This window comes from Tinamus guttatus, unplaced genomic scaffold, assembly GCF_059628265.1.
Source record: "Tinamus guttatus ecotype Peru unplaced genomic scaffold, ASM5962826v1 Tinamus_guttatus_pri_ptg000060l, whole genome shotgun sequence".
NCBI classification, from domain to species: Eukaryota; Metazoa; Chordata; class Aves; order Tinamiformes; family Tinamidae; genus Tinamus; species Tinamus guttatus.
This window is the reverse complement of record NW_028288594.1, coordinates 5867313-5892510: the sequence shown is the minus strand read 5'-3', so window position 1 is coordinate 5892510 and position 25198 is coordinate 5867313. Positions and strand designations below refer to the sequence as shown.

Below are 25198 nucleotides of genomic sequence, written 5' to 3'. Positions count from 1 at the left end.
CATGGGAGGCTGCTGAGGGCACCCGGCCAAGCGATGGAGGGCAAGTGATTCACCAGAGCTCCTCGATGCCTGAGTCCCCTTGTCATAGCCCTGCTGGCAGGGACTCAGTTAACCAGGAGGCCAGAAAGGGCTTTGAAAGGAGCAGAAACCCTTCCTCTGCTCCAGAGCAAAGGCAGACAGTGCCACGCTCTATGCCAGTGCCCTGTGGCTTCCCCAGCGTATTGGGTGACGCTGGCTGTGGCCCTGTGGCAGCTGCCCCTTGCCGTCCTTGCCCATCAGGGTGTGCAGCAACAGCGCGTCCTTCCGCAGCAGCTGCGCGAGGCGGCCGGGTGAAAACCAGCTAGCACTTTGCATCCTCGGGGACATGGTCTTCAGATGTCCTGCCCATCTCGTCCGGCGTTGCTCTCAAGCCTTGTCGTATCAGCAACAGTTCCCAGTGAGTGCAAGTTTGTGTCCCGAGACGGCAACGCACAGATCCAACACACATCTCCAAAGCAGGGCATTGCTCTTTCCTTTTTTTTTTTTTTCTTTTTTCTTTTTTTTTTCTGCTGCAGGATCTCCTCCAAACACAAACTTACCAGAGACCCTTGTCATGGGGAAATGAGAGGAAGCAGTCCCAAAACTGAACATAAAAAATAAAAACAACAAAAAGCAGGAAGGCAATTAACGGCTGTCTGAGCAGGCCTGAGTCAGTGGGTCTCTGTGCTGCGGTTGCTGCTGTCACTAAACAAGTATCTGGATCCTGGATTAAGCTTGAGGGCCCCGTTGCAAGGGCATGATTATGATGGGGGAGATGGGGCCAAGAGGAACCGGCTGTGGCAAACGTGTAAGAAGTATCTCAATACAAAAGGATGGAGACGACATCTTCCAACCCATGGGAAAGGCTATAAATCAGTCTTTGAAAAAAAAAAACTAAGACAAAACAAAGTGTTTTTTTTTCCCCTTGGAGCAAATGATTTTTTTTTTGTCTGTGAAAAGAATAATAATAATAAAAAAAACTCCATAGCTGGTCTTCCTTGTGGTGGCAAAGGGTGGTGAAGGTTTTTGGCCCCGATCCCCCTGTCCCCACACATTCATGCTTAAGCATAGACACTGACGTCTATCTGTGCGAGCGGCGGGGCTGCACGCGTCGACGTTCGCAGGGCCCTCATCCCGCAGACACTGAGGCACCTCCTAAGCCTGCTCCTGTGCTTAGTCCAGCAGATTTCTTTTCGGGGGCAGCTCTCCCAGTTAAGCTCTCCCAGTTAAGCCCTCAAGATTGCAGGTTTTGAGGCAAGCTTTGCAAGGAGGCAAAGACACATCTGTGCACACACACACACGTGCACACACACACAAACACATGCACACAACAAATGCTTCCACACCTGGATGGGTAACTTTCAGAGTCCAGCTTGTCCACAAATAAGCTTTCTGACCTCCCATTCAAGAGGAACTGGATTGAGAAGTACGTTTCCTTTTTGGATTGCTTCTTTTTCAAGTCCACAAACATTTTGTGTTAGGTATTTGTGCTGTTGCAGGGGCTATTTTTCCCTCCCCAGCTGATCTCCAGACTCAAAGCAAACCATTCAACTCCTCCTCCCATTACACTGCTGCCTGGTCTGGGGCGCTGTTGGAATCTGTCCGGATCTGGGGCAATCGATTGAGATGGAAATCACATCGACTTGAGTGAGTCCCAGTGACGTGGGCAGGAAACTCCAGCAGACTGGCGTTATTGTGGGAAGGAAATGCTGTTCACCACAAGGTTTCCTCTCAACACCATTTAGAAAATGACTAGCTAATCAAAAAAAAAAAAAAAATCCACCCACAACCCATACTAGAAAATCACCAACCCAGAGAGCTTCCTACATTGGCGTGGCCTCTGCTCTGCAGCAGAAGGTGCAGGTGGTGCTGGGGAGAGGCACAGGCAGCCATGGGATGGTAGTGGTCGAAGCTGTTTTGTCTCTGGCTCTGTCCTTTCCTTGCTAAGTCCTTGTTGTCAAGACGCTGCTGTAGATTCCGAGTCCTCAGTTTCTTCAGGGTTTATTTTTCTCTTTTCTTTCTTCTTTCCTCTTTCCCTTCTTTTTTCTTTTCTTTTCTTTTCTTTTCTTTTCTTTTCTTTTCTTTTCTTTTCTTTTCTTTTCTTTTCTTTTCTTTTCTTTTCTTTTCTTTTCTTTTCTTTTCTTTTTTCTTTTTCTTCTTACATGAGATGAAAGGAATCGGAGTCCTGGGGCGCAGGGAGGTGCGGAGGGGAGGGTGGAAGGGAGCCTGGGATAGTGGCGGGGCAGAGGGAGAGGGTGCAAGTTCACTCCACGTTGCTGCTGTCGAACGCATGGCACTGCAGGTCTCCGCTCAGGTAATCAGTCCCCGGCAGCTTCATGCCGTATTTGTCCACGCACCAACACAAGCCACGCTTCCGGCCTCGGGATGGCTTACACTGAGGAGACACCCAAGGGGAGAGATCAGGAACTTGCCACAACCTCTGTGTAACTCTCTTGCTGGGGATAAGGGTTGTGGTTTGCTTTTTTTACCCGAGCAGTTCAACGCCCTGGAGAAGGACTTAGCTCTTCTCTCTGCTTCTACCGTATCTCCATCCTTACTGCTTCCCAAGCCTGAAGCAATCTGAGTTTTCCTTCCCCACAACCCTGCAAGCCTTCAGGATGCTCCTTTTAGGCAGAACTGGGCTGCCAGCTGTTAGCAGGGCTATCTGCAATCAACCCTCCCATGTCAGACTTGCAGCAACCCTCCCATGAGCCTGGCAGAGGAAAAAAATCTCCATCTTTTCCATCTTCAGCAGTGGCAGTGAAAAACCTCCATGCACAGGGAGTTTCTGTGCTATGCCCCTCTCTGTCCTGCTTTCAAGGAGGGTCCCGCAGAGCTCTTACCTGCTTCCGCTTGTAGAAGCCCTTTCTGTCGCAGTTGGGGAGATGAACAGCCCGAGGCACCATCCGCTGGCTGCTCTTGAGCTCCTGCAGCGATGCCTCCATGTGCCTGCGGCAAGGGCCCTGCCAAGCGAGGAGAGGGAGCTGCAGTGAGCCTCGAGGTGCCCAGACAGCCCTGAACAAGCACCAAGCTGCTAATGCCCTCGGTTCCCCTCCCAGCACCCAATCTTCAAGAGGTCAAAGCTCCCCTGTCCTGAGGAGCAGAGGGACGGGTGCTCACCAGCTCAAACTCTTGCCGGAGCTCAGGGATGACAACACGGGGGTGTGCTGTGTTCTCGGCCATGCCCACAAACTTGGCCAGGGTCAGCTTCTTCCGACGATCCTTCTTCAGGGCCTCAGCTTTGAGCTCGGAGAGGCGCCCTGGCTTGGGCCGGTAGGCCTTGGGGGGGTAGGTCTCTTCCGTCATCTCCGACGTTGTCGGCTCCTCGTGCTCTCGGGATTCCCTTTCTGGTGGGAGGGAAGAGATGCCAAACGGTCAGGTCTCCCAGAGCTTACCAGGCTTTCTTTTGCACAGAGACCATCCTGCCCCATTTGAGCAAACATCTTTGCACTAGGCAAGAAGGAAATGAATGATCAAGATCCACAAAAATTTAATTTGGCGCAGTGTTCAACAGCTCCCTTCTCACAAAGCTGAGGATGTCATTCCTGATAGAACCCATCAAGGCTCCAGCAGGAAGAAAATGATCCAGCTGAGCTACGGCCCACCCATCAGCTGGCAGAGAGAGGCTGTGATAGCCAGTGGATGCACCACACACAGCCCTCATGTCCAAAGATACCCTCCTTGAAAGCACTTTTCCCAGCTGCTAAGGTCCTGGCTCTTATCCCATAGTGTGGGATGTGGTATGGCTTTCATGTGACCCCAAACATAGAAGGGGAAGGCCACTAGGAGCACAGAGGAGTCAGGAGTCTTGGATAGGCTCCTGCTTAGAGGCCACTATCATTTACAATGTGTCAACAGAGAAGGATCGTTAGGAGGATTATCCTACACCCAGAAAGCACCAGAGGACATACAAAATGTAGTGGAAAAGCCCCTCTTCGGCAACACCAGGAGGATTAAGTGGTAAATTCATATCCTATACCCACTTGCAAGTGTTGAAACCAAAGCTAGGGACACTCACACATGAGATGATTCCATATTCAAGGTAAATCACCAACATAGCCAAGTCACCACATGCTCAGACAAATGCCCTGACAGCGATGCCAAAGGCACAGCTGAGAAATGTTGCAAGCTCCAGGGCCCTCTGTAAAGGCACAACTGAGAAATGTTGCAAGCTCCAGGGCCCTCTGCTTGCAGCCCCCGTGCTGGGGTGACCCAGGTCCGTGGGACTAACCCAGCCCTGGTTCCCTGGCTTGTGCTGACTGGGCAGCGGCACTGCGCAGGGTAACTCTGCAGAGCACTCCTGTCCCACTGCGACTGCAACCACCAGGGCCAAAGGGAAGGCAGGAGGGTATTCAAACTGTACCCACTGCAGCTGCCTTCTTACATGCCCATCCGATAGCCCAGCGTAACCTGTACTGACAGGATGCAATCAGGAGTTCTGCACGGTTATATATAGGAGAAAGCTGGTGACAGTCTAAACTTAGCTGACTTGTGACCTTTAATACAGCCACTGGAGTGAAAGAGGGATATTTCTGGACTAAATTTGAATACAGTTTTAAGCTCCCAAGGCTCCAAGTCTTCCAGTCATTGGTTCCCAGCTGGCCTGCGATAATGCCAGGTTGGTCCTGGGGCCAGCAGGCAGGAACAGGAGCAATGCCTCGATAGTACAAGGAAAGCACCAGAGAAATGCTGCCAGCTGTGGGCAGGAATGTCTCCCTGCATGTCCACGGTGTCTCTTGGTATCAGTGAATCCAGCCTCTGCCCATCCCCTCCTGTGAACCCCAGAGGTTTTACCCCTCTTGCAAGTAAAATTGCATGGATATGAAAGGAAAGACTCCAGGGCTGAAAAGAAGAGCTCATAAATTCCCCCGAAGGCCTTCAGTAGTTTCCCTACAGAGTGTTTTCTCCCTAGAGCTCTGAGGCAGCCCGTGGGGTCTCTGCAGCCGGGTGGGAGGCGAGGAGGAAGGCTGTGTTCCAGCAGGCAGCTCAGGGAGGCCTGAGGGCGCTGCTGGGGATGCCCAGCGGGTCCTGCCTAGCTGGGGGACACGCTGCTTGGCGGCAGGTGGCAGCACAGGCCTGTCACACAGGCTCAGTGTGGTGGCCTTGAAGATGGCCAAGGGGAGAGGCTGATCTCGGGGTCCCTAAGCGGACACATCCATCAGTCTCCCCTCCTTCTCTGCCAAGGCAAACCTGCCTTCTCCCAGCTCCTGAATCTGCATATGTAAAACTGGAAAGCTTCCCACAGATGCCTGTGGGAAGCAGCCCTTGATTACTCTTTCCATGAGCATCCAGAGCAATGTGAATGACCCCACGCATCACCTCTGCGATCTGCACATCTCCCCAGGATGGGATTCTCCTACAATGCTCACGTGCCTTTTCCTTGCTAGAGGACTCAAAATCACTCCAGGGAGCACCAGCTTATGTGACCAAAGAAGAGACTTGCCCAGGGTCTGCCAGCTCCAAATTAGCACCATGTAACAAACGAGCCTGGGATTGCACTGGAGAACACAGCCCAGAGCAGGGAGGTTCCCGGAGCGCAGCCCACCCACGCAGGCAGGCAAACGAGCTCCAGAAAGGGGCAGCAAGGGAGGAAAGGTGGCCTCGGAAGGGGGCTCTCCAGTATGGGGATGATGGACAAAGCATAGGGAAGGAAACTGGGAAGCAGAGCAGGGAGCTGCTCTAGCTGACTGGGAGGTTTGATTTTTTTTCTTACGGCTTACACTGGTTTCTGACAGGGCGGTAGGAAAAGCATCTATTGCCTGCTGCTACTAATCATCCATGCTTGTTACACCCACAGGCTGCTAGAGGACTTGCTGTTCTGCTCAAAACACCCAAAAGAAGCCATGTTCAGCTAGAAAGAACATGCAAGCCAATGCACATGACACTGATATACTGCCTTTTTGATTACTGTCATTATTATTATTTATAGTGGGAGCACCAACATAACACAGCTTTTGAGCAGAAAGATATTGAGGATGTGATGGGGATCTCAGTAAAACTTCTAGCACAGAAATAGTAAATGTTTCCAGTAGGGACCTTGAGAAGTTGCCCAGTCCCTCCTCTGCCCTCAAACTGGGCCATCTCTGTTCTGCGGTGTTCATTGCAGGATGGAAATTAAGGCTTACGTTACCTAGGGCTGAAACACAGCCACTTCTAGAGCAAAAAGTGTCACCTGTTAAACAGCGCAGTGCAGCTGCGCGCAATGTCTCTGCCCTCCAGTGGAGAAGGATTTACCTCTCGGAAAAAGTGTCACCTCACAGTATTCCCATAAAGGGAATATTCCTAAGTGCAGGACTTGGCAAGTGACTCCTCCATCCTTCTTTTCCAAAAGGCTCCTTGTGATTTTGGGCTCTGGCAGCAGCTGTCTTTGGAAGAGCTTAGTTTTTGTCCTATCCCTGTGTTTTCCCAACCTTGTTGGGTGATCTTTGACACCTGGGCTTTCTTTTTGTGGGGAAGGACAACAGCTCAGGGTCAGAGACATATGCAGCCCACACTGGCGCCAGGGAAGGGAAAGGATTTATGGGAAAGGCTGAGGGAAAGGGAGGAATTATTCCACAAGGACTGAAAGAAAGACTTCCCATTGAAATTGGGACCCCAAAGCACTAATCAAAACCAGATTCGCATGCTCTCTCCTAGTTTCACCATAACAAGAAGTCCCCGTCACCAGCAGCTGCAGAGTCCTCCCTACGGCAGCTCCATTATCTGCCCAGCCTCGTGCTGCTTCATGCGTTTTCCTGATGGGTTGAACACACATATGCAGGCGGTGTTAACAATCACTGAAAAGCAGTGTTGGTTTTTTCCTGCCCTGTACCTGCCTGAGGGACAGATTCCTCCCATTTTGCCCTTCTCACTCATCCTTAAAGCACTGGTTATTGCTGGGCACCAGACAGCAAATTCCCCAGACTCCACATGGCTGGGAGAGAAGAAATGTCAGTGCTGTCCCTGAAAACAGTCTTTCCCTTGCAAATCTTCTTAGAGATGTCCTTGTTTTTCTTAAGACTGGGTCTTCTCCAGGAAGTCTGTTCTCAGGTCAGTGGCTAGAAAGAGCCCACTCTGACCATCATCCCTAGCTCCTCTCCCCAGTTACTCCACTCTGGTGGAGAGGATGTGCCTGACCGATGTTGAAGCTTCCTGGGATGAGCAGGCAAGTTTCTCCCCAGCCCGGACTTGAACCTGTGACCAGGAGGGCAAAATAAAAATCTCCCCCATTCCCAATCCCCTCCAGTCTTGTCAGCACACCAGGACAGAGGCCGTGTTTGCATTCCTGAAATGTAGGCTAGGAAAAGAGAATGCAGGCAGGGGAGGGCTGCAGCGCGAGGAGGGTCATCTCAACTCGCGCCCTTTGGCAGCTGGAGCGCACAACTGAGCAAAAACATTCCTGGGCTCCCCAGGGGACACGAGGATCAGCCCAGGCAGAAGGGAGCTTTTTGTACTGTCCTAATGAAGAAAAACTCGTTTCCATTTCCACAGCGGGCAGGCACAAGCCTGCTGCCGGGTGGCGAATGGCCCCTCGGCATCCCGGCTGCGGCGATGGCGCAACGAAGGCGCCGGGGTGGGCGCCAAGGCGGCTCAGGGCGACGCCTGGGGCTGGGGGCACCGCTGCTCCGCGCCACCGCCCTGGTGACATCAGGCAGTGATGTCAGGAGGCCGCGCGCGGCCACTGTCCAGCGCGAGGCTCTTTGGCACCTGCTGCAGGAGCAGCGGCCAGGGCCTGGGATTCAGGCTGCGGCCGGCTCCTCCGCTCACGCAGGGTGGGGGCTCCTGGAGAGGGGCCTTGGACTTTCGACGAACTTTTGTGCTTTGGTGGGGACTCAGTGGCGGGGCAGAGCGGCTGCTCTGGTGGGGACCGGCAGCAGAGCGTGCTGGATGCTCACGGGCGATGAGAGACTGGGAGGAGGCACCGCACACCGAGAGGAGAGAAAAACAGCAGCCCTGCTTGGAAGAGACAACCGTCGCGGACTGCAGCCCCACCTCCCCTGAGCCCCAGCAATACGCAACAGGCATTTATGACAGATCAATGTCAAATAACACCCATCTGCTAAAACAGAGGCTTTGGGGCTTCACAAGATGGCTGAACTACATTTCTAAGCTATTTGGAGAGAGAACTGTGCCCAAAAATTGTGATTTACCCCATCATTTGGCTTAGGCACTGATTTTGTAGTGGAATGACATATCCCTGGAGGTCCCAGTTTCTCCTCCTGTGACTCTAGTAGTCTCACTTAGACCTTTGAAGGTTAAGCAAGATAACCCTCACCGTCTCTTTTCTGTACTGCTCTCCTCATGGTCTGTGATAAAGCTCTTGAGAAGCAGTGTAAAACCAAACAGTTTTACAGGTACCAGGAATAGCGGTAAGAAAACCACTGGGATGTATTTCCTCCACTGGGAATTAGGTACCTCATTTGCTGCCAAAGGCTGAAACATTTGTAATTTGTGGGTGGCTCCAAGGAAGTCTTTATCTGACGCAGGATCGTAAAGTGCTCACAGAATGCCCGCTCCGCCTCACTGTGCACAGTCCTCTACCAAGGTTGTAAAGCAGAATGCAAACAGTCCATAGACCATAGCCCAAATCTCACTCAAGTTCTATGAGTCCCCAGAAAGGAGCTTGAGGCATCACCAATACAATACATTCATGCAGGGTGAGAGTTACTGAGAGTGCACTCTCCAGTCCCATGGGAATGTGCTTTAGGAGAAAGTTTTGGATCAGCGGGGCCAGGTCCAGAGAAGAGAGGGAAAAGCGGCCACAGGACTGGCAGGACTGAGCCCTCAGTTAAGACTTACCTCTGTTTTATAAAGTGAAGACTCAGCAGGATGCTGAGGAAGAGCTCAAAGTGCCTCACCAGGCTTGGAAAGTGGGGACGGATGGCAGAGGCACGTGCCATGCTGTGGCCTTTGTCTCTTGAGTTCTTGGTTGAGCTTTGCTGAACTAACCTAGCAGACCAACTCTTTCTCAGCAGATTAATGTCTCCTCAGCAGAAACCTATAAAGGCAGATCCTAACACATCAGCTCACTTGTAGAACATGAATATCAGGCATTTGGGTTGCCCTCAGGTTCACACAGGATTCACGGGAAAGGCAGACGATTGTCCTGATGACCTTCATGTCGTCACACAGAGACAGATGGGGGAGAAATGCAGCCCAACATATGGGAAAGGAGCTCTCAGGGGAAGAAGCTCATTTAGCACCTTTCAGTCTGCCCTGGAAGGACAGGACCTATCTATAGGAACAGATCTCTGGGTCAGTGCCACTTCTTCACACTGCCAGCAAATGCCACAGAGGTGAGAGAGGCAAGACTTTGAAAACTGGAAGCATAAGAAAGGACGTGCACTGCTGCACACCAAATGATAGTTTCTTGAGCTGCCTTTCCTTCCTGCAGCCGCAAAGTCAGTCCCTGGAAGTGACTCTCCAGTGCAAAGAGAAGAGCAGGTTTAGAGATGGGGAGCTCTTTGACACAGGCTCCTTCTCCACATATTGCTCGTTTGCTCCGCAGGCTCCAAACACCCACACTGGGCTTGGGAGGGCCAGGCATGAGTATCAGCTGGCAGGTGTATCAGCTGGGAGGTGCACAAACTAGGGCTTACAGAGAGGTGTTGTCTTTGACCTGGCTCTGGCTCTCCACTGAGCTCGCAGGTCTGGGGACCTGGGGTTTTGCTTTGCGATGTATTTGCAGGCACACAAAGTCCTAGGAGAGGGGCTGGGGCCGTGGTCAACCTGCAGTGTAGACAGAAACTTGGGGTACCCAAGGATAACCATTTCTGAGGAAGACAGAACCCCAAATATCCAACTAGTAAGACATTTGGGACACTTTCCGGAGTCTCTCCCTCCTGCAAGTAATTTCCATTTCAATGAACTGATGCTGATGTGCACCATCTTGCAATACTGCAGGCACTCTGTCTCTGGATAACTGCTTTTAGCAGCCTAACATTTCCTGAACAAAATTATCTTCCAGGGAACTGAACTGGCAAGTGGAAGGGAAGGAAAAATTTCCAGATCGGATTTACATCAAGAAGCTCCTGTTGCTGATTCACTGATGATAAGAAGATAAAACATATTTCCTTTGCATCATCTGCAGATTACAGATGTTCCCCATTCCATATGCTGAAACCGCAGAAGAAGCTGAGAGCTGAATTGAAAAATGACCTGGAGATAAATAAGATCTAAGTAAGTCATCTTGCAATACTGTAGTGACCAAAACATGTTTTTCCTTCCCGGAAAGAAAGAAATCATTCAGTTCTTTCTTAGCCTTGCACCTTTTCTAACAAATCTGTATCAGTTGTAGTATAGAAGGCAAAAAAGTCACATTATCAGAGAATTGAGACTCAAGAAAAAGACTGTGCGTTTGTCTAACTGAATGCAAAAAGGTGAGTAAGATTTGGAGTAGCTTCTTATAAACACCATGAACTTGTCTACTGTCGGTGTCTCAGCAGGGCTTATCTGTGGCAAAAACAGAGAAAAACTCTTAATGGAAAAGAAATATGCCTTCGGGTCCTCTGAATGAAAACAAAGGGGTCTGACGGGCCCAGCATCTGTCCATCAGCTGGGAAGAGATCACCTGAAAAATGTCCTGCTGCATCTTTGAAAGAAGGTGTGATGGGTTGGAAGAGAACCCTAAAGCATCTAACAAGAGTCATTATTATATGGAAAAGAAGGGGACAAGCAGAACTCTTCAGGATACAGGTAGTTCGACAGCATTGAGGAAATGTGACCGGGAAAGATGAGTAGACAATTTTGCATTGTCTGTGTGAGCATTTCTCTAAAACTCAGCTGAAGGTGGGTTTCATTACACATTTCAAGAAACCTGAGCTTGAAAGTGGATGCTGCCAGAAAACTGACAGTATTTTAACAACTGAAACCCAAACATGACAAGCCATAATAGAGCCAGGTGCTAAGTCCATAAAAATACAACCATATCCAGGAAGAGTGTTCCCAAAGGCCATCAAAGGCTAGGACATCACTGTGGATGCACTGTAGCTTTTTACCCTGAGAATAACATGTAACTAAGAGGAAATCTCTGTGATAAGGGAGATGACCCTGAGGAGAAGGTGTCCTACCAAAGTCATTGCTACTGAGGTTTTACCCTAAGCTTTCTGGATAGCTTATGGCCTAGATGACCAAACTCACCTTTTGGTAAGGGTTTTGAGTGCAAGGAGCAGAAGACAGGCTTACTAGAACTGAATCTGTGAGAGATCACTCCCACTGAAGGTTGAAGGCTTCCACAAGACCCGTCCCTACTTACATTACTGGGGATGTCTGCCATCATCCCCAAAAGGGGAGCCAATAATTGAAAGAGCTAAGAAAGCTGAGCCCCTTGTCCCCCTGCAAGAGACGAAGGCACACCAGGTACAGTCTGGACATGCACCTCTGGCAGGCGTCGGAGAACAACTGGTCAAACACTGCAGACAGTTCGAGTATGCAACGGTGACTGCAGCTCCTGGATTCATTTCCCAGGCTGGCCTGGATTAATTTCTATGCCTTCAGCCTGACTTTAAAAGCTCTGCCTTAAACCAGATGGAAAAGACCTGTTAGCTCACCCATTGCTCATCTCTTTGTCAGCAGCAGATGACGCATTGTCACATGTGCACCCAACCTGACTTTTAAGAGCTCCAAGCAAGGAAATTTTCACCTCTGCCCTCAGGACTCCCTTCAACTTTCTCAATGAGTCCTTCTGTCGGGAAGTAAGTAGAAGTCATGTAAGTAGTACCACAAACAAGCACAAGACTGATGTTCACACTCTAAAAATATCGTTAGGCAGTAACTGGCCCAGGTTGGATCTTCAGAGAATGAACCCCATCTGAACCTGAAAACAGAAAATAGTTCTACTGGTTTTATAAAGAAAGAACTACGACTACTGGACAATTTTGCCCCCAAAGTTACCTTTAAGATGTCCTCACTTTAATGTTTAGCTGAGGGATTACTTCCTTAAATACCTGTCAGGATTATGTTCTTGAGCTTAAAGAGCAACCAGACCAGTTACCTCTATCAACATAACAATTATGTCCATCAGTGGACCAGCTGTGCCCATCCAACAAGAAAATAAACCAGATTCTGCAATAACAGTCCTACAGGCAGGCAGGTGCTAACAGCTTTTAAATCCTACTGGAGTCAACAGTATCTTTGGGTTTTTGACCTCACAGTCTTTAGATGACTGAAGCAACTGGCTCACACTGAGAGAATTAGGCGTCCAAAGGCCTATGATGCTCTGGACCTCAGGGCCTACAGACACTTGCACAGCATCTTGCATATTTGCCCTTTTAGGCTAATAATTAGGAAACAACCTGTGAACTCACTGAAGTGGTGTTGAAAAGGCATTTTTATACTTTGCGTAAAAGCAGCAGTTTCACAGGGACTGTGGGCATGAGGTAAAGTGCTGTGAAGAGGACAGGGGTTCTGACAAGAAAGAGAGCAAGGCTCTGTGTGCAGACTGTCAAGGCATGCCCACTGGCTCCACAAGCATACATTTAAGATGCCTTTTCAAGTTAACCTGCTGACCGGAGTCTCTCTGCACCCATGGGAAGCTTAGACCTTTCTGCAAGGTTTAGCTTTAGGCAGGTGTCACCCCCAGGCCAGAGGCTGGTGATCACAGGGTAAGGACTGAAGGACAGTTAGCATTTGTTGTGGAAACATCCCAAACAGCCAGGAGAACCACCAAAACATGCTGAGAAATGGCTTCCTTGGGAGTAAATGTGTCCACATCAAATCATCAAGAGTCCTAAATTTCTGCGGACCCATTATGCCTGCTCCTTCTGGGATTAACTGTGAGTGAGTGGATTGACATAAACACTAAGGGGTCCCCTTAGATCACTAGCATCAAAGAACCACTTCAAACACAACATCTTGCTGAGAGTTGCCTTGGCTACACAGCTGAAGGAATAAAGAGAGTTTCTTGGGGGGGAAGTGGGGAGAGATGCAGTGGAACGCCTCCTGGATGGGCTGCTGCACCAGCCGTGCCCCATGCCTGGGGACTGCAGGCGGCCCGGGGCTCGGGACAGGCCAGCCTGGGCTGCACCCACCGCCCGCCCCGGCATGAAGGCTTCGTTAAACGGGGAGGGTGGTTCTCAATCTCAGGAGACTCCAGGGCAAGGGGGCAGTTTATCCTCTTTCCCCCTTCACTGGCAGAGTTGCTTCATGCATTTTGCCACACCTGTCCTGAGGATAAAGAGACAGTATGGGTCTTTCTACCTGCAAAAAAACCTACATGATCTACACATCTAAAAATCCTACAAAATCTACAAAAAAATCTTACATAATGACCCAGGTGGTCATTACTCAGACTGCCATTAATTCATCCAGGCTAAACTCTTTGGATCATCTTTGACCTCTAAGCACACCACATATCCAGGTCCTGATGATTCTTCTTCCTCAATGCCAGAGGCTGTTTCTCTTGTCTTTGGCCTTCCATGCCTCAGGTTGCCATCTTTTCCCATCTCAGCTCTTGTCCCTGGCTTTTCCAAACGCTGGCTGCGGCTGGCTGAGCAAAGAGAAGTCGCCGAGCTCCCCGCTCACCTCTGGCATCTTCTCCTCCACCAGTGTCGCCGGGCACCACGGCCTCCGTGGGCATCCCACAGCCCCGCCGCGTAACCTTGCCTTGCCTGCCTCGCCTGAGGCGGATTGACTGCTCTCAGCAAGCTGAAACCTGTCCAGACCTTCACTGGGATACCTCTAGCTACTAAGGCCATCAGGGTATTTAACTGCTACTGGCTTAGACTATCCAGAAAAACAACAACCAATCTCCAAACACTGTGTGAGTTCAGATCCATGCAGCTGGCTGGGATGTCAAGAGTATCTTGCCTCTATCTCCTTTCTTTTCTCCTGTTGTCTGATAGGCTCAGCTGCTGTATCTTATTTCTCAGTCCTCAGCAGATGATAGGTAGGTTGGTCCTTAAAACATTATCTGATCTTTATGTCGATACCTATACGCCAGCTGGAAGCACAAACTATTGAATGGAGAGAGAGATCTGCATGTGCTGCCTGGAACCTATTCTGCCCCCAGACACAAAAATGCTCCATGTGTGTGTCTGCACACATGAAATGTTTGTGTGGGTGTGCGTGGGTGTGTGAACGTGGGTACACGTGTACATACGTTCACATGCATATCTTCCCTCTGCATGATAATCTTGCTGCTCTGCAGCCCACGCTAAGGGACAGGTGTGTTCCAGCCAAATTCTGCTTTTATTTATGTCTGACCTTGAATTTGCACTACTAAGTGCTTGGTAGAAAACAGATCGATCTGCTCTGAACAGGTGAAACAAGCTGCAACTATTCTTAGCAGCTCGCCACACTAAGCAGAGGAGAAAGAAGCCCAGGGGAGGCCGGGTCTTCCTCCTCTCCTTCCCAGATTGCTCCCAACTCTTCCAGTTTGGATGAAGAGGACTGGAACCACAGCCACTGTAACAATTCCTGCAGCTGCTCCTACGTCTTGCATGCAGTTGGGCATGCTCATAACTGAAAAGCATGAGAAGTCTTTTGATTCAGTGGTAGTAAAGCTTCCAGTGGACGTTAGGAGGAAGCAGAGCACTGTGCTATGCGCACAGGCTGCCAGGAATGGGATGCAGCCTGTTTGCCGCTTCTCCTTCTCTCTTTCCTCCCTGGCTGCGCTGACTTACACGTGCCAGGCTTGGCAACAGAAAGAAGCCAGGGGGTATCCTGAAGCTGGCTTGTGCTGAAACTGCCCAGGCTCTCCTACCCTCTTCTTCTGATTCTGATGGGACGGGACAACTCACACCGCAGACTTGTGAATGCTTCCAGTCACACGTGACTGTATTCCTGTGATTGAAAGGCCAAAGCCACAACAGTCATCTGAGCACAGGATGCTTGTGCTTAAATATCGACAGGAGCAGACGCACGGGCTTCCTCTAGCACCCATCCCTCAGACCTGCCGAGGCTCCCATTTAAGGTCAGCCTCTGCTCTCAGTTACAGTCTGCAAACTCTGGGAGGGCTCCCTCGGTTTACCTGGAGTCAATCCAGCTTTACAGCGGTGCTCATGTGGTCAGGATCTGGTCTGTCACGCATGCACACCCGCACAGAGACACGTCTTTTCTCCAGTGAACTCTGCTAGCACCAGGCAAGAATTTCATTTGGATCAACTACTTAATATTCTTGCTCCTTCCTTAGAAACCAGGCTGTTGAAAAATCTTTCCAGCCCAGGCTCCTCCTTTCCTGTTTGAACCACTCCATCCCTCCCTCCCCCGTAGACAAACACCACAAAAAGCCAATTTTCTTGCACCTGATGGATTTTACTTTTTTTTTAATTGTTATTTTTGTTGAAACTTCAGATCAAAAGAAAAAAATGGAGTTTTTCCAGTTTGGAATCCGAGGCTTTGCAGGCCTGTTGCTACTAGCTTTCACCTGGACAGCTCGGGAGCTCTAAGCAGTTCTGCTGTGCTACACAAAGGACTTGCTACTCGGCACTCGATGGATCTTTCCCCGAACACCACATGTTTGCAGCCCGATGTGTGCAATTTGTCCTGCTCCCATGACCCCTGCCCTAACCCTCACCCTTGGTCTAACCCCGTGCACCCGGCCTTGGCACGGAGCTGCCCACCTGCCCCACCATGTCCCAGGCGTGATCCCACAGCTGCTCCGCGCCTGTAAAACCCGGCGCGCGTCACGCGGCCAGACAGCGAGGGAGAGAGCCCTGTGAGAGGGAAAGAGAGGGGGGAAAGTACGCCAGGCAATGATAAAGAACCGCACCGAATCTGAGGAGCAGGAAACTTGGGCTCCCTCAGCACTTCTCCTCCGCCTACTTCCAGCTGACACAGCAAAGACGATTTTCTTAGCGCTAATTCTGTGCCCCCCTCCTTTCCTTCTGGTTATCATTGGCTCATGGTTTCACAAGGAAACTTGCCAAGTCTTGCCTGCTTTCTAGAAAGAGAGAAGGAATGAGAGGAAAGAAGGAAATATTTGACAACCTTTGTTTTTCCATGCGCCTTTGTAGGGCAGCAGGCTCCAGCTTGTGCCCTCCTCTCCTCACGGAGCTCAGCCTGACCTTGCTGTGTCAGCAGGAGGAAGTCTGGCAGAGCTCGGGGAAGAGAGATGGAAAGACGTGCTCTATTTCAAACAAAACTTAAACAAAACAGAACGAAAAATCCCCAAAACACACAGAATCCTGAAGCCTGTGCCATAAATGTAGCTCATTCATGGTTTTTACCAGGAGTGTCAACTACAGCAGTGAAGTTTGGCTTTCGGTAAGGGACAGTGAGTCTACTGGAACAGAGGAAGCACCCTGTCAATACCTACACACCAGTCTACCTAAAATGAGTATGGCCAAAGCCTTTTAAACCCTGAATTTGCTTTCATTTCTGACCTCTTCACAAACTAGGCACACATCTTGCACAGCAGCTCCAGCATTTCTCAATACATGTATGCACAATTTACAGATGGGGAAACTGAGGCACGGTGCCTGGAGGCACCACATAAAACAGCTGGCCTGCGGAGAAGCCAAGTCTGGCCTCCCAGCCCTGGGCTCTCTTGCAATACTCTTATTGCGTCTCCACAACGACTATAAGGAGGAAAGCATCTGTGATCCAAACGGAGCCAGTGCAAGGGCAGAAATAGAGAGAAATGCAGTTTGATCTCTGTCCTTGCCACTGTCACATAGTTTATTTTGCAGAGTGCTGATTCTTTCTCAGCGGTTCCCAGCTTAGGGCCAATTTTGGTCATTGATAGATTGTACGGCCAGGCCAGCTTCCTCAGCACACAGTCCTCGCATTGCTGGCCAAACTGGCAGAGGCCAGAAAGTTCAAGTCAAACTTCATTTCTCTCCTTGCCCCGTTGCCTAGGAACATGCCTATGAAAATATACTTTGTTGTTAAATGCTACCAGTCAAATGCCAAGAGAGCCTTTCCCTCTCCCATCCTCAGGAATTTCTGATTTATTTTTTATTTCTCTTTGCAATCTCACAAATCTCCAGAGAAGCCCGCTGGTCTCTCATGGCTTCCTGCAAAAGCCTTTCCAATTGACACTCATTTCCCTGCTGCAGACAAGCCCATTGAAAAGAGCCCCCTGCGGCGCTTGGGAGCCCAAACTGGAAGCGCAGGTGATGTTGGGGATGTTGGGGGTTTGTGTTCGCAGCAACCCCGCAATCTCTTTCCTATTCCTCTCCTTAAGTCACCCAAAGGATGCTCATGATCCCAAGGCAATCAAAAGCCAACTGGTTTGGAGGGGACCAGCCAAAGGATTCACCCAAGGCACCTGCCAAAGGACCAGATTCCTGGGGAATAGCGAGGCAGGTGGAACGAAAGGAGGTTGATGCTGGGAGCCAAGGCTGAAGCTCCTCTGTCTGCAAGGGGCACCCGAGGATCAGCCGAGCTCTCCCAGCAGCCGCTGCGTTTGGGCTGCACAACCGACTCTCCCGATGGCGCTGCCAGGCTCCCGAACGCGCACACACACACGCAGAGTAAATAAACACCGCGGGTGACGCGCCCGGGGATGCTTTGCATAGTTCTGCTGCGAGCGGGTTATTGCAGAGTTTCCTGGGCTCCGAGATAGGAAATCTGCTCCTGCCTCACTCTCTGCACTCCGTGGTAGCCTGCACAGGTTTCCCGCCGAGCCCTTACCCCTTCCAGCTCCCTTTCAGCAGACCAAGCTCAGCTTTGTTGTTTCTGGCCAATTTTAAAAGAGGTTGGACCCATTTTGTCATTTGGAGAAGTTATACATACATACAGGCATTATATATATATATGTGCAGACACAGAATTTGGTTTTGCTGTATGGGATGAAACATAACATGACCACTGCCTGCAAGCAGAGAAGGGGAAATATAGTAAAAGCAGCAAGATTTATTAGGTGCTGGGAAGCAGAAACGGATTCCCATTGCGCCAGTATAAGCAGAAGCTTGCTAACAAGCAAAAATGACTTTTTCCTTGAGAAAAGAAAAAGAAAGTGGGGAGCTTATTTCTGTGGGATTTTCTTTTTCAAATTGGTTCCCTTGTACCCCCAGACACAGACACATCCTCCCTGCCTCCCCTTCATGTGGTGACAGAAATACCAAAGTATTTTAAAAAGTAGAGTGATTGTGTCCATGCAAAACTTAAAGGGTCCAGAAATGGGTGCTAGGCAAATGCCAATGCAAAGGAGCACTTTCTTTCATGCTTATGTCATGTGAAAGGTGCAAAGATTTCCGAAGCTTTGCTTTGCCCCCGTGCTACCATGCCCAGCCTTCATGCTAGCTTTTAGTATATGCTCTTGGATTGTCATCGTCTTCATTATTTCTGCATTCATGGCTTCCCTGTCCCCCGTGCACCTGCTCTCTTCCCTCCCAGGGTTAAAATCCATTGCCCAACAAAGACTTCCAGCAGCAACCAGCCGGGAAGAGCGGCGGGCTGCGACAACCACAAGGAGAAAGTGGGAGGCTGGATTTGCCAGAAACAAATCCCGGGGCTGGCTGAGGTCCTGGGGACAGGGCAGAGGGCTGAAAGGGGGTCCCTGCACGGAGAGCTCCCTTTTATCTCAGGCTTCAGAGCCCAGCTTGGTCCCCAGAGCAAGGCAGAGGGTATGGACAGAGAAAGGAGTCAGGGATCAAGGACAGGGTGGGGACTGGGATACGGGAGAAACAAAAAGGAGGCAATTTGGGAGGGGGGATGCGGCAGGGACTAAAAGGATGCAACGTGGGGGGATGGGGCTGGGATGCGGCTGGGACTAAAAGGGTTCATCCGGGGAGTGCCGGGTGAGGGGATAAAGCTTTCCATGTGGGATGCGGCAACCCAGGCATCAGAGGGGAGGTAATGGGAAAGGGCTGTTAACTGATGCAACAGGAGGAACGACCTGGCCATGGATGGAGGGATGGACTGGGGAAATAACCAGGAGCGTGGAAGAGCACCAGGAAAGCTGGAAACTGAGCTGGGGCTATGACGGGTGGAAGCGCATCAGGAAAGATGGAAAATCAGCTGGGGGAGGGGAAGGGGTTGTGGAAGAGCACCCGGAAAGCAGCCAGGGGGCATGGAAGAGTGGCTGGGGCTGCGGGGGGTGGAAAAGCAGCCGGAAAGACGGGAAGGGATCCGGAAAGATGACACAACCACGGGAGGCATGGAAGAGCAGCCGGGCGAGGGGAGGGAGAGCGGAGAGGGGGCTCTTAGGAGGCAACGCGTGTGAGAGACGGGGCGAGAGATGGCAACGCAGCCGGAGGGCCGGGAGAGCCGCGGAGGAGCCGCGGGCGCGGGGAAGGGCAGCGGGAAGGTGCCGCTGCCGGGGCCCCACTCACCGGTCTTGGCCTGCTCGCGGTAGCTCTTCTCGCTGAGGCAGACGGCGGTGCCGTGCAGCAGCGCGTGCAGCGGCTTCTCCTCGCCCTGGCGCGGCAGGCAGCGCAGCCCGCGGGCGCAGCGCTCCGTGTAGACGCCGCAGGGCTGCCCGGCGGGCAGGGCGCACGTGAGGCAGCAGCCGCAGCCCGGCTCCTTGACGAGCTCGCAGCCCAGCGGCGGCGGCGGGCACAGCGAGAGCGCTTTGCCGTCGCACGGCTCGCACTGCACGAAGGAGCCCAGGCAGCGCGACAGCCCCGGGCAGGCGCCCAGCAGCACCACGAGCCGCAGCAGCATCGCGGCGGGGATGCTGCGCTGCGCTGCGCGCGCGCGGCTCGCTCGCCCTTTTTTTTTTTTTTTTTAGTTCTCTCCTTCAGAAAATTTCAAAAAATGTTTTAAAAAAGCAAAAATCGAACAAAAAAGCAAGCAAGAAGGGAGGCGAAGGGGCGCAGAGCGGAGCCCCCGCTGGCGAGCGCCCCGCGCTCAGATTTATTCTCGGTGTGCGAGACCCTCCTGCTTTTGGCGGCGTTGGGCGGGGGGCTTGTCTAGGTTTGCTTTTGTCTTTTTTTTTCTTCTTCTTCTTTTAGGTCTTTTTTTTTTTAATGCCTCAAAAGGGGTCAAATCCCACCGCGATCGGCAGGAGGGCAGAAAGCGAGGGGGAGGGAGGGAGCGGGGGGAGAGGGAAAGGGGGCAGCAACAGGTTGCAGGGGGAGGCGTGAGGTTTAGGGGGGGAGGGATGGCAGTTTCACCCACTCACACTCACACTCACACTCCCCAAAGGGCTGGGAGGAGGCAGGCTGAGGAGGGAGCAAAGTTCCTTGAAAACCAGTGTCCTGCTATATTAATGCATCAAAGCAGCCAGGAGCGGGGAAGGCGGGGGAGGAAGGAGAAGGGATCGGGGATGCGAAGCTCCCCTTCCCGCCCCCTTCTTCTGCAAGAGGAGAAAAAGCCGCTCCCGACGCAGCCCCCAGCTGCTGGGGAGCCGGGTTTGAAGCAAAGTTGTGTTTCGGTCGGCTCTGTTCAACCCTCCCGCCTTCCTCTTCCAAGGTTTGCAAAGGCCAAAAGAAAAAAAAAAAAAAGCCAAAAACGGCAAAAAGAAAAAAAAAAGGCAAAAAGAAAAGTTTTCTGCAAAGTTGGAGTATTTTGTTGTAAAGTCTGCAGAGGAGCGGTAAAAAAACGGGGGAAGAGGAAAAAAAAAAAAAAGGAAAAGAGAGGAAAAAAATCCACTTTGTAGATCTCCCAACACTTTTCCCCTGGAGAAGTTTCTAAAGAGACTGAATACTGCAGAACAGGCTGTCTTTTAAATAGACTGCCCCTGGCTGCCTGCCAGCCCCTCGCTGCAATTTGAGATCCCAATGACACCTCAGCTTGACTAGGTGCCAGCAAGTAGGGCCCTATCAGTGCGCGCCCGAGCCCGTGGGGGTGGGGAGCGCAGCTCCTGACTTCTGGGCTTCAAACCCCGGGCAGCGATCAAGGATAATATTATGAGGAGAGACAAGGGGAGGAGGAGGAGGGGGAAGCCGAGGATGGGGAGGGAAGAGAGAAAAAAAAAATCAAAAAGTCGCGATCCTCACGGTTTGGAAAGAAAAAGGAAGAGAAGCGGCTGCGCCGGGGCTGCGAGGCGGCTGCAGGGAGAGGTCGGGGCGCGGGCTCCGGGGGTTGCGTCAGCGGGGCGCGATCCCGCGGGCTGTGCCCGGTGGCGGCCCCGCTCCGCGCGCCCCCGCGCAGCCCGGGCACCCGCCGCGGTGCCGGGGCGCGAGGAGCCGGGCGATGGCGGGCAGCGCGCCAGGGCCGCCCCGCTCGCGCGCACAGCCGCTCCGCGCGCCCCCGCGCAGCCGGGCTAGCGGGGCAGCCGCAGCCCGGCGGCACCTAAGGACCGCGCGCGATTCCCATTTGGAAAAGTTCGCTGTTGCTTAGGGCATGCCAGGAACAAGGGGAGATTTGCCATGCAAAGTCCATTTCGCACGTTTTAGCTCATTCTTTCTCTGCCTCTTGTCCTGCAGAAAGTGGGGGAGAAGGAAAGAAAAACCCATAAACTTTGCAGCGCTTATCCTCTGTCCTGCACAGTTCGGGGTTTGTTGTCTTTTGTTTCGCTGCTGCATTCCTAAGGGTTACAGATCTCCGGGACGTGGTCCTTCGCACTTGCCTCCCTCAGCGCTCATTCATTGCGAGGAACTGGGAAGCTGGAAGCGTGGAGAAGGGAATCTCCAAAGTTGCCTTGTGCAGCCCTGGGGCCTGTGCAGGCGGCTGTGCACTGGCGCCTTGCACCTGGAGCAGAAGGGACCAGCAACCGGGCTGCAAGCAGCGGCTGGACCGAGGGCTGGGAGTTCGCTCCCCAGTGCAGCAAAGCCTGCGCTACCAGGGGAGTGGGAAATCCAGAGGGATCCGACGGTCCTGGGTGAGGTTTGCCCGCAGCCTCCCCCCCCTTCCACACATGCACACACTCCTGCAAAGCCTTATATTCCTCAGGTTTCTTTTTTAGATCAGTCATCTATGCAGCTGCATTGCATGGATTTTGCCACTAGAATGCACCCTTATCTATGGTAAGAGGACGGGTGGTTGTTTAAAAGCATTAACTCTTTCTTTGCCAACATTTCCTCTCTCAAGGCTTTTTTTTTTTATGCATTTCAAATGTTCCTTTTTTTACCCTCTTCCTACCCCGTGTGGATTCGGGGGCAAAACTCAACTCCCTCCTGTCTTTTTCTTTTTTTTTTTTTTTCTTATTTCCCCCCCTTTTTTTTTTCTTGAAAACCACATTTCTATTTTTTTTTCTCTATTAAGATTTTCCAGGGTCTTTATTTGATACTACCTATCTGCTTAGACCATAGTTAACTGCCCCAAGCTAGGCACCGTAAGATAAGAAAAAGCAACCCCCTAGGATATATCTTGAAATGTTTTAAAATGGTTTCTCTGGTCAATGCTTACAACTTTAACAGCACATAGCCTGCAACCTGCCTTGCTTTTTATAAGAACCTGCCACTGGTCTGAAGGAGGCTTTGCTTTCTCCTCTGGAGGTATGGAAGTATTTCCTACGAGGAAGGGTTAATGAGTGAAGAAGCGGTGTGCCCTGTAACTGGCACAAAGGCAGCAAGAGTATCGAGAGGGCTGAAGGGGAGGTTTTGCTCGCACTCCAGGCTGTCCATGAGGCACAAATGGTGAGGCGTGTAGAGAACTGCTTCCACGGGGCCCAGCTGCAAGCTCTGGCACTGCAGACTTGGGCATGGCTGGATTGCCCAAGGGCAGAGCTCCCGTGAGGGATCCCTGTGGAAGCTGCTCCAACTCAGGGCTGTCCGAGAAGTTTTTTTTAGGACTTTCAGAGCAGGCCAAAAATCAAGATGGTGCCAGCGTGTGTTGCAGCCGTCCTCGTTTCCCTATTGCACTGCGCCGTGAGGCTGTGCTGGGTTTTTTATCCAGGAAACTGTGCCTGGAAACTGGTCTTCAACCATGAGGTGTGCAAGTTTTACCCATGAGCTGCTTCTATGCAGCTCCCACATTTTTTCCCCCATTTTTTTCCCCAAAATTATAAGAATAGCCTCTGTCATGAGGCTCTTGGGGCTATTGCAAGTCCTGAACAGCTTCCCTGGCAGCTGGGATGGAGTTGCAGATGAGTGCTTGGCATATGCCATCCGCGCTCCTCATGGGGGCTGCCTCGCTGGCATCTTTTGCCAGCACTCCAAAAAACATCACCCTGGTAAAGAAACAGCAATAGGACAGTGTGTAGCATACGACTGCTTACCAGTTATAGGAGAAACTACACCTAACAAGGATCGTATTTCTCTGGGCTTGTGCTCTTCCAGGGGAGAACACCATAATGTTTGATGTTTGTAAGACATGCTTTCTTAGTCTGGGGGAGTGAACAGAGAGCATTCAGATGGAACCAAGGTTTCTATTAGTGTCTTCTAATGTAATTCATTTCTACAGACTCCATGTGATACATATGGTTTTTTGCTGCAGAAAGAAAAGTAATTATTTGGAAAGCAGTTACTATTCTTTGCATCTCAAATACATCACACTTCATTATGATACTACTCTCTAATGTGCGAAAGCACTGACTTTCCTGGGCTTGATAGGATGGAACATATGCCTTAATCAGTTTGAGCTAATCTGTGTGTTTTGGGGTCACTTGGAACATCAAACAAATTCAAGCAATCTAGAAAGATAAAGAGCTGAAGTACAGATACATCAGTGAGATTTTTTTTTCCTCACTCCAAAACCACTGTCCAGTTTGTGTAGATCTGAAACTTGTTAGGAAAATAGTATTTTAACAGGAAAATACACACACACACATATGTATTTGCATGCAAGTACTGAAAAACACCAACAGGTGGTGAAATCAGGTGCCTGGGACTGAAACATCATTATGAAAAACACGAGTATTTCATCCTCGGAGTAAGAATCCCAGAGGGAAAAATGACACAGAGCAAAATTGGAACTGACTGGGCAAATCTAAGAGGCCACCTGGACAGGAGCACAGAAAAGGAAGACAGAGAACAGCAGGTATTGACATTTAGCGTTGGGGTAAAATGTGGCTTCTTCCCAAGCCATTTGTTGTTTCCCTGGACAGTGCCCCTCGAGAGCCGCCTTCTCTGCGGTGGTGGAGGCAGCTCTCGGGCAGCCCTGGAGAGCTCAGGGAGCCGCAGCGCTGCCGTGGGGAGTGCAGTAGAGCTAGCAAGGGCTAGGTGGCATACTGGATACACTGGATAGTCACCTCCAAGGACTTTCTTCCACATCCAGCAAAGGCTGAATGAAATTATCTCTTTGCAGGCAGCTTTCTGTGTCATTAAAAAAACAAAGCAACCGATGCTTCCAGTGAAGACAGCATCAATGTTTTGCTTTCTAACATGCCTCCTGGGGGTATCAATTTTAAACCGCATGTAGAAGTGGAGTCTCCCCTCACCAGATCAGTGTCTGGGTGTTCTGCATGGCTGGGTTGGCTCTGTTTCACATTACCAAGGCTCGGTGGCCAAGATTTCCAGCAACAACTGATCACTAGAGTGCTTCCATGCTTGTGTGGCCCACCTGAGCCACCTTAAGAGGTCAGGGGACTCTGTAAGTGAGAAACATCAGCTCCTGCGCATTACGACTCACTTTTTGACTCTTTCAGAAGTACCAAAGTATAAAGTCTCTGCTGGAGTCTAACATGGACATTTAAGTGATAGTGGCAGAAATTGCTCTTGGAACAAATTCCTCTTGCTTGAACACAGAAGAAATAATTTTCTTCTGCTAACAGGAAAAGACAGATGTTTCATCATGAAAGGCCAGCAAAGGTTCCCCTTTGCTCCTCCATGGACGGGGCTGAGAGCAGAGATCCTTGTGCTGCCTGCACTTCTCCAAGTGCCTGAACGCAGTCCCTGAACGTGGGCCGAGCTGCCTGGCGTCCCTCCCGGCGCACGTGCGCGGCCCCGCGCTGCACGGCACGCAGTGACCTGCTCCTTGTCCAAGCAGACAGCGGGCATGAGCCTGAGCATGGGGACGTGCCTCCCTGGGACGTCAGGGAAGGGCGTTTTGGCTCCGGGGAGGAGGCCGGCGTGCTTTCAGGCACCACGGGCTACTGGGGCGAAGCTGCAAAAGCCGCTTCGGTTTCCCTATCTGTGCAACAAATGAGGCTTCTGTATCTCCAAGGAGACTAGGTAGGTTTAAATGGCTGTCTGGAAAGTGGTTAGAGATCTTTATGTCACTGCTCTGCAAGCCTGAAATATCCTTGTGATTCTCTCTACCTCCACCTTCCCCCACTCCTTGCTACCCACATTTTTTTTTTGTTATTAATTGTTTTAGATTCAGACAATGCCTCTCCTTTGGCCTCAGGCAGACACACAGGCTGAATCACTAAAACACTTTAACGCACATCTGCTGAGGCAGCAAAAATCAGTATCTCTTTTTTTTTTTTTTCCCTCTCTCACTCTCTCTGCCTCTCCAGTATCACAGTCAAAAGGTGACCGAGGCACTAAGT

The 25198-nt window shown here is 51.0% G+C and overlaps 1 protein-coding gene across 1 annotated transcript; it reads right to left on the bottom strand.

Moving 5' to 3' along the window:
• Nucleotides 1–1304: 1304 nt before the first annotated feature.
• On the bottom strand, nucleotides 1305–20329 carry IGFBP5 (insulin like growth factor binding protein 5). The gene is made up of 4 exons (XM_088519538.1): nucleotides 19215–20329; nucleotides 3139–3365; nucleotides 2862–2981; nucleotides 1305–2413 (listed from the first exon to the last, which is right to left on the bottom strand). The coding sequence occupies exons 1-4, from the start codon at nucleotides 19543–19545 to the stop codon at nucleotides 2282–2284; spliced, it is 810 nt and encodes a 269-aa protein (XP_088375664.1). The 5' UTR covers nucleotides 19546–20329; the 3' UTR covers nucleotides 1305–2281.
• Nucleotides 20330–25198: the final 4869 nt, after the last annotated feature.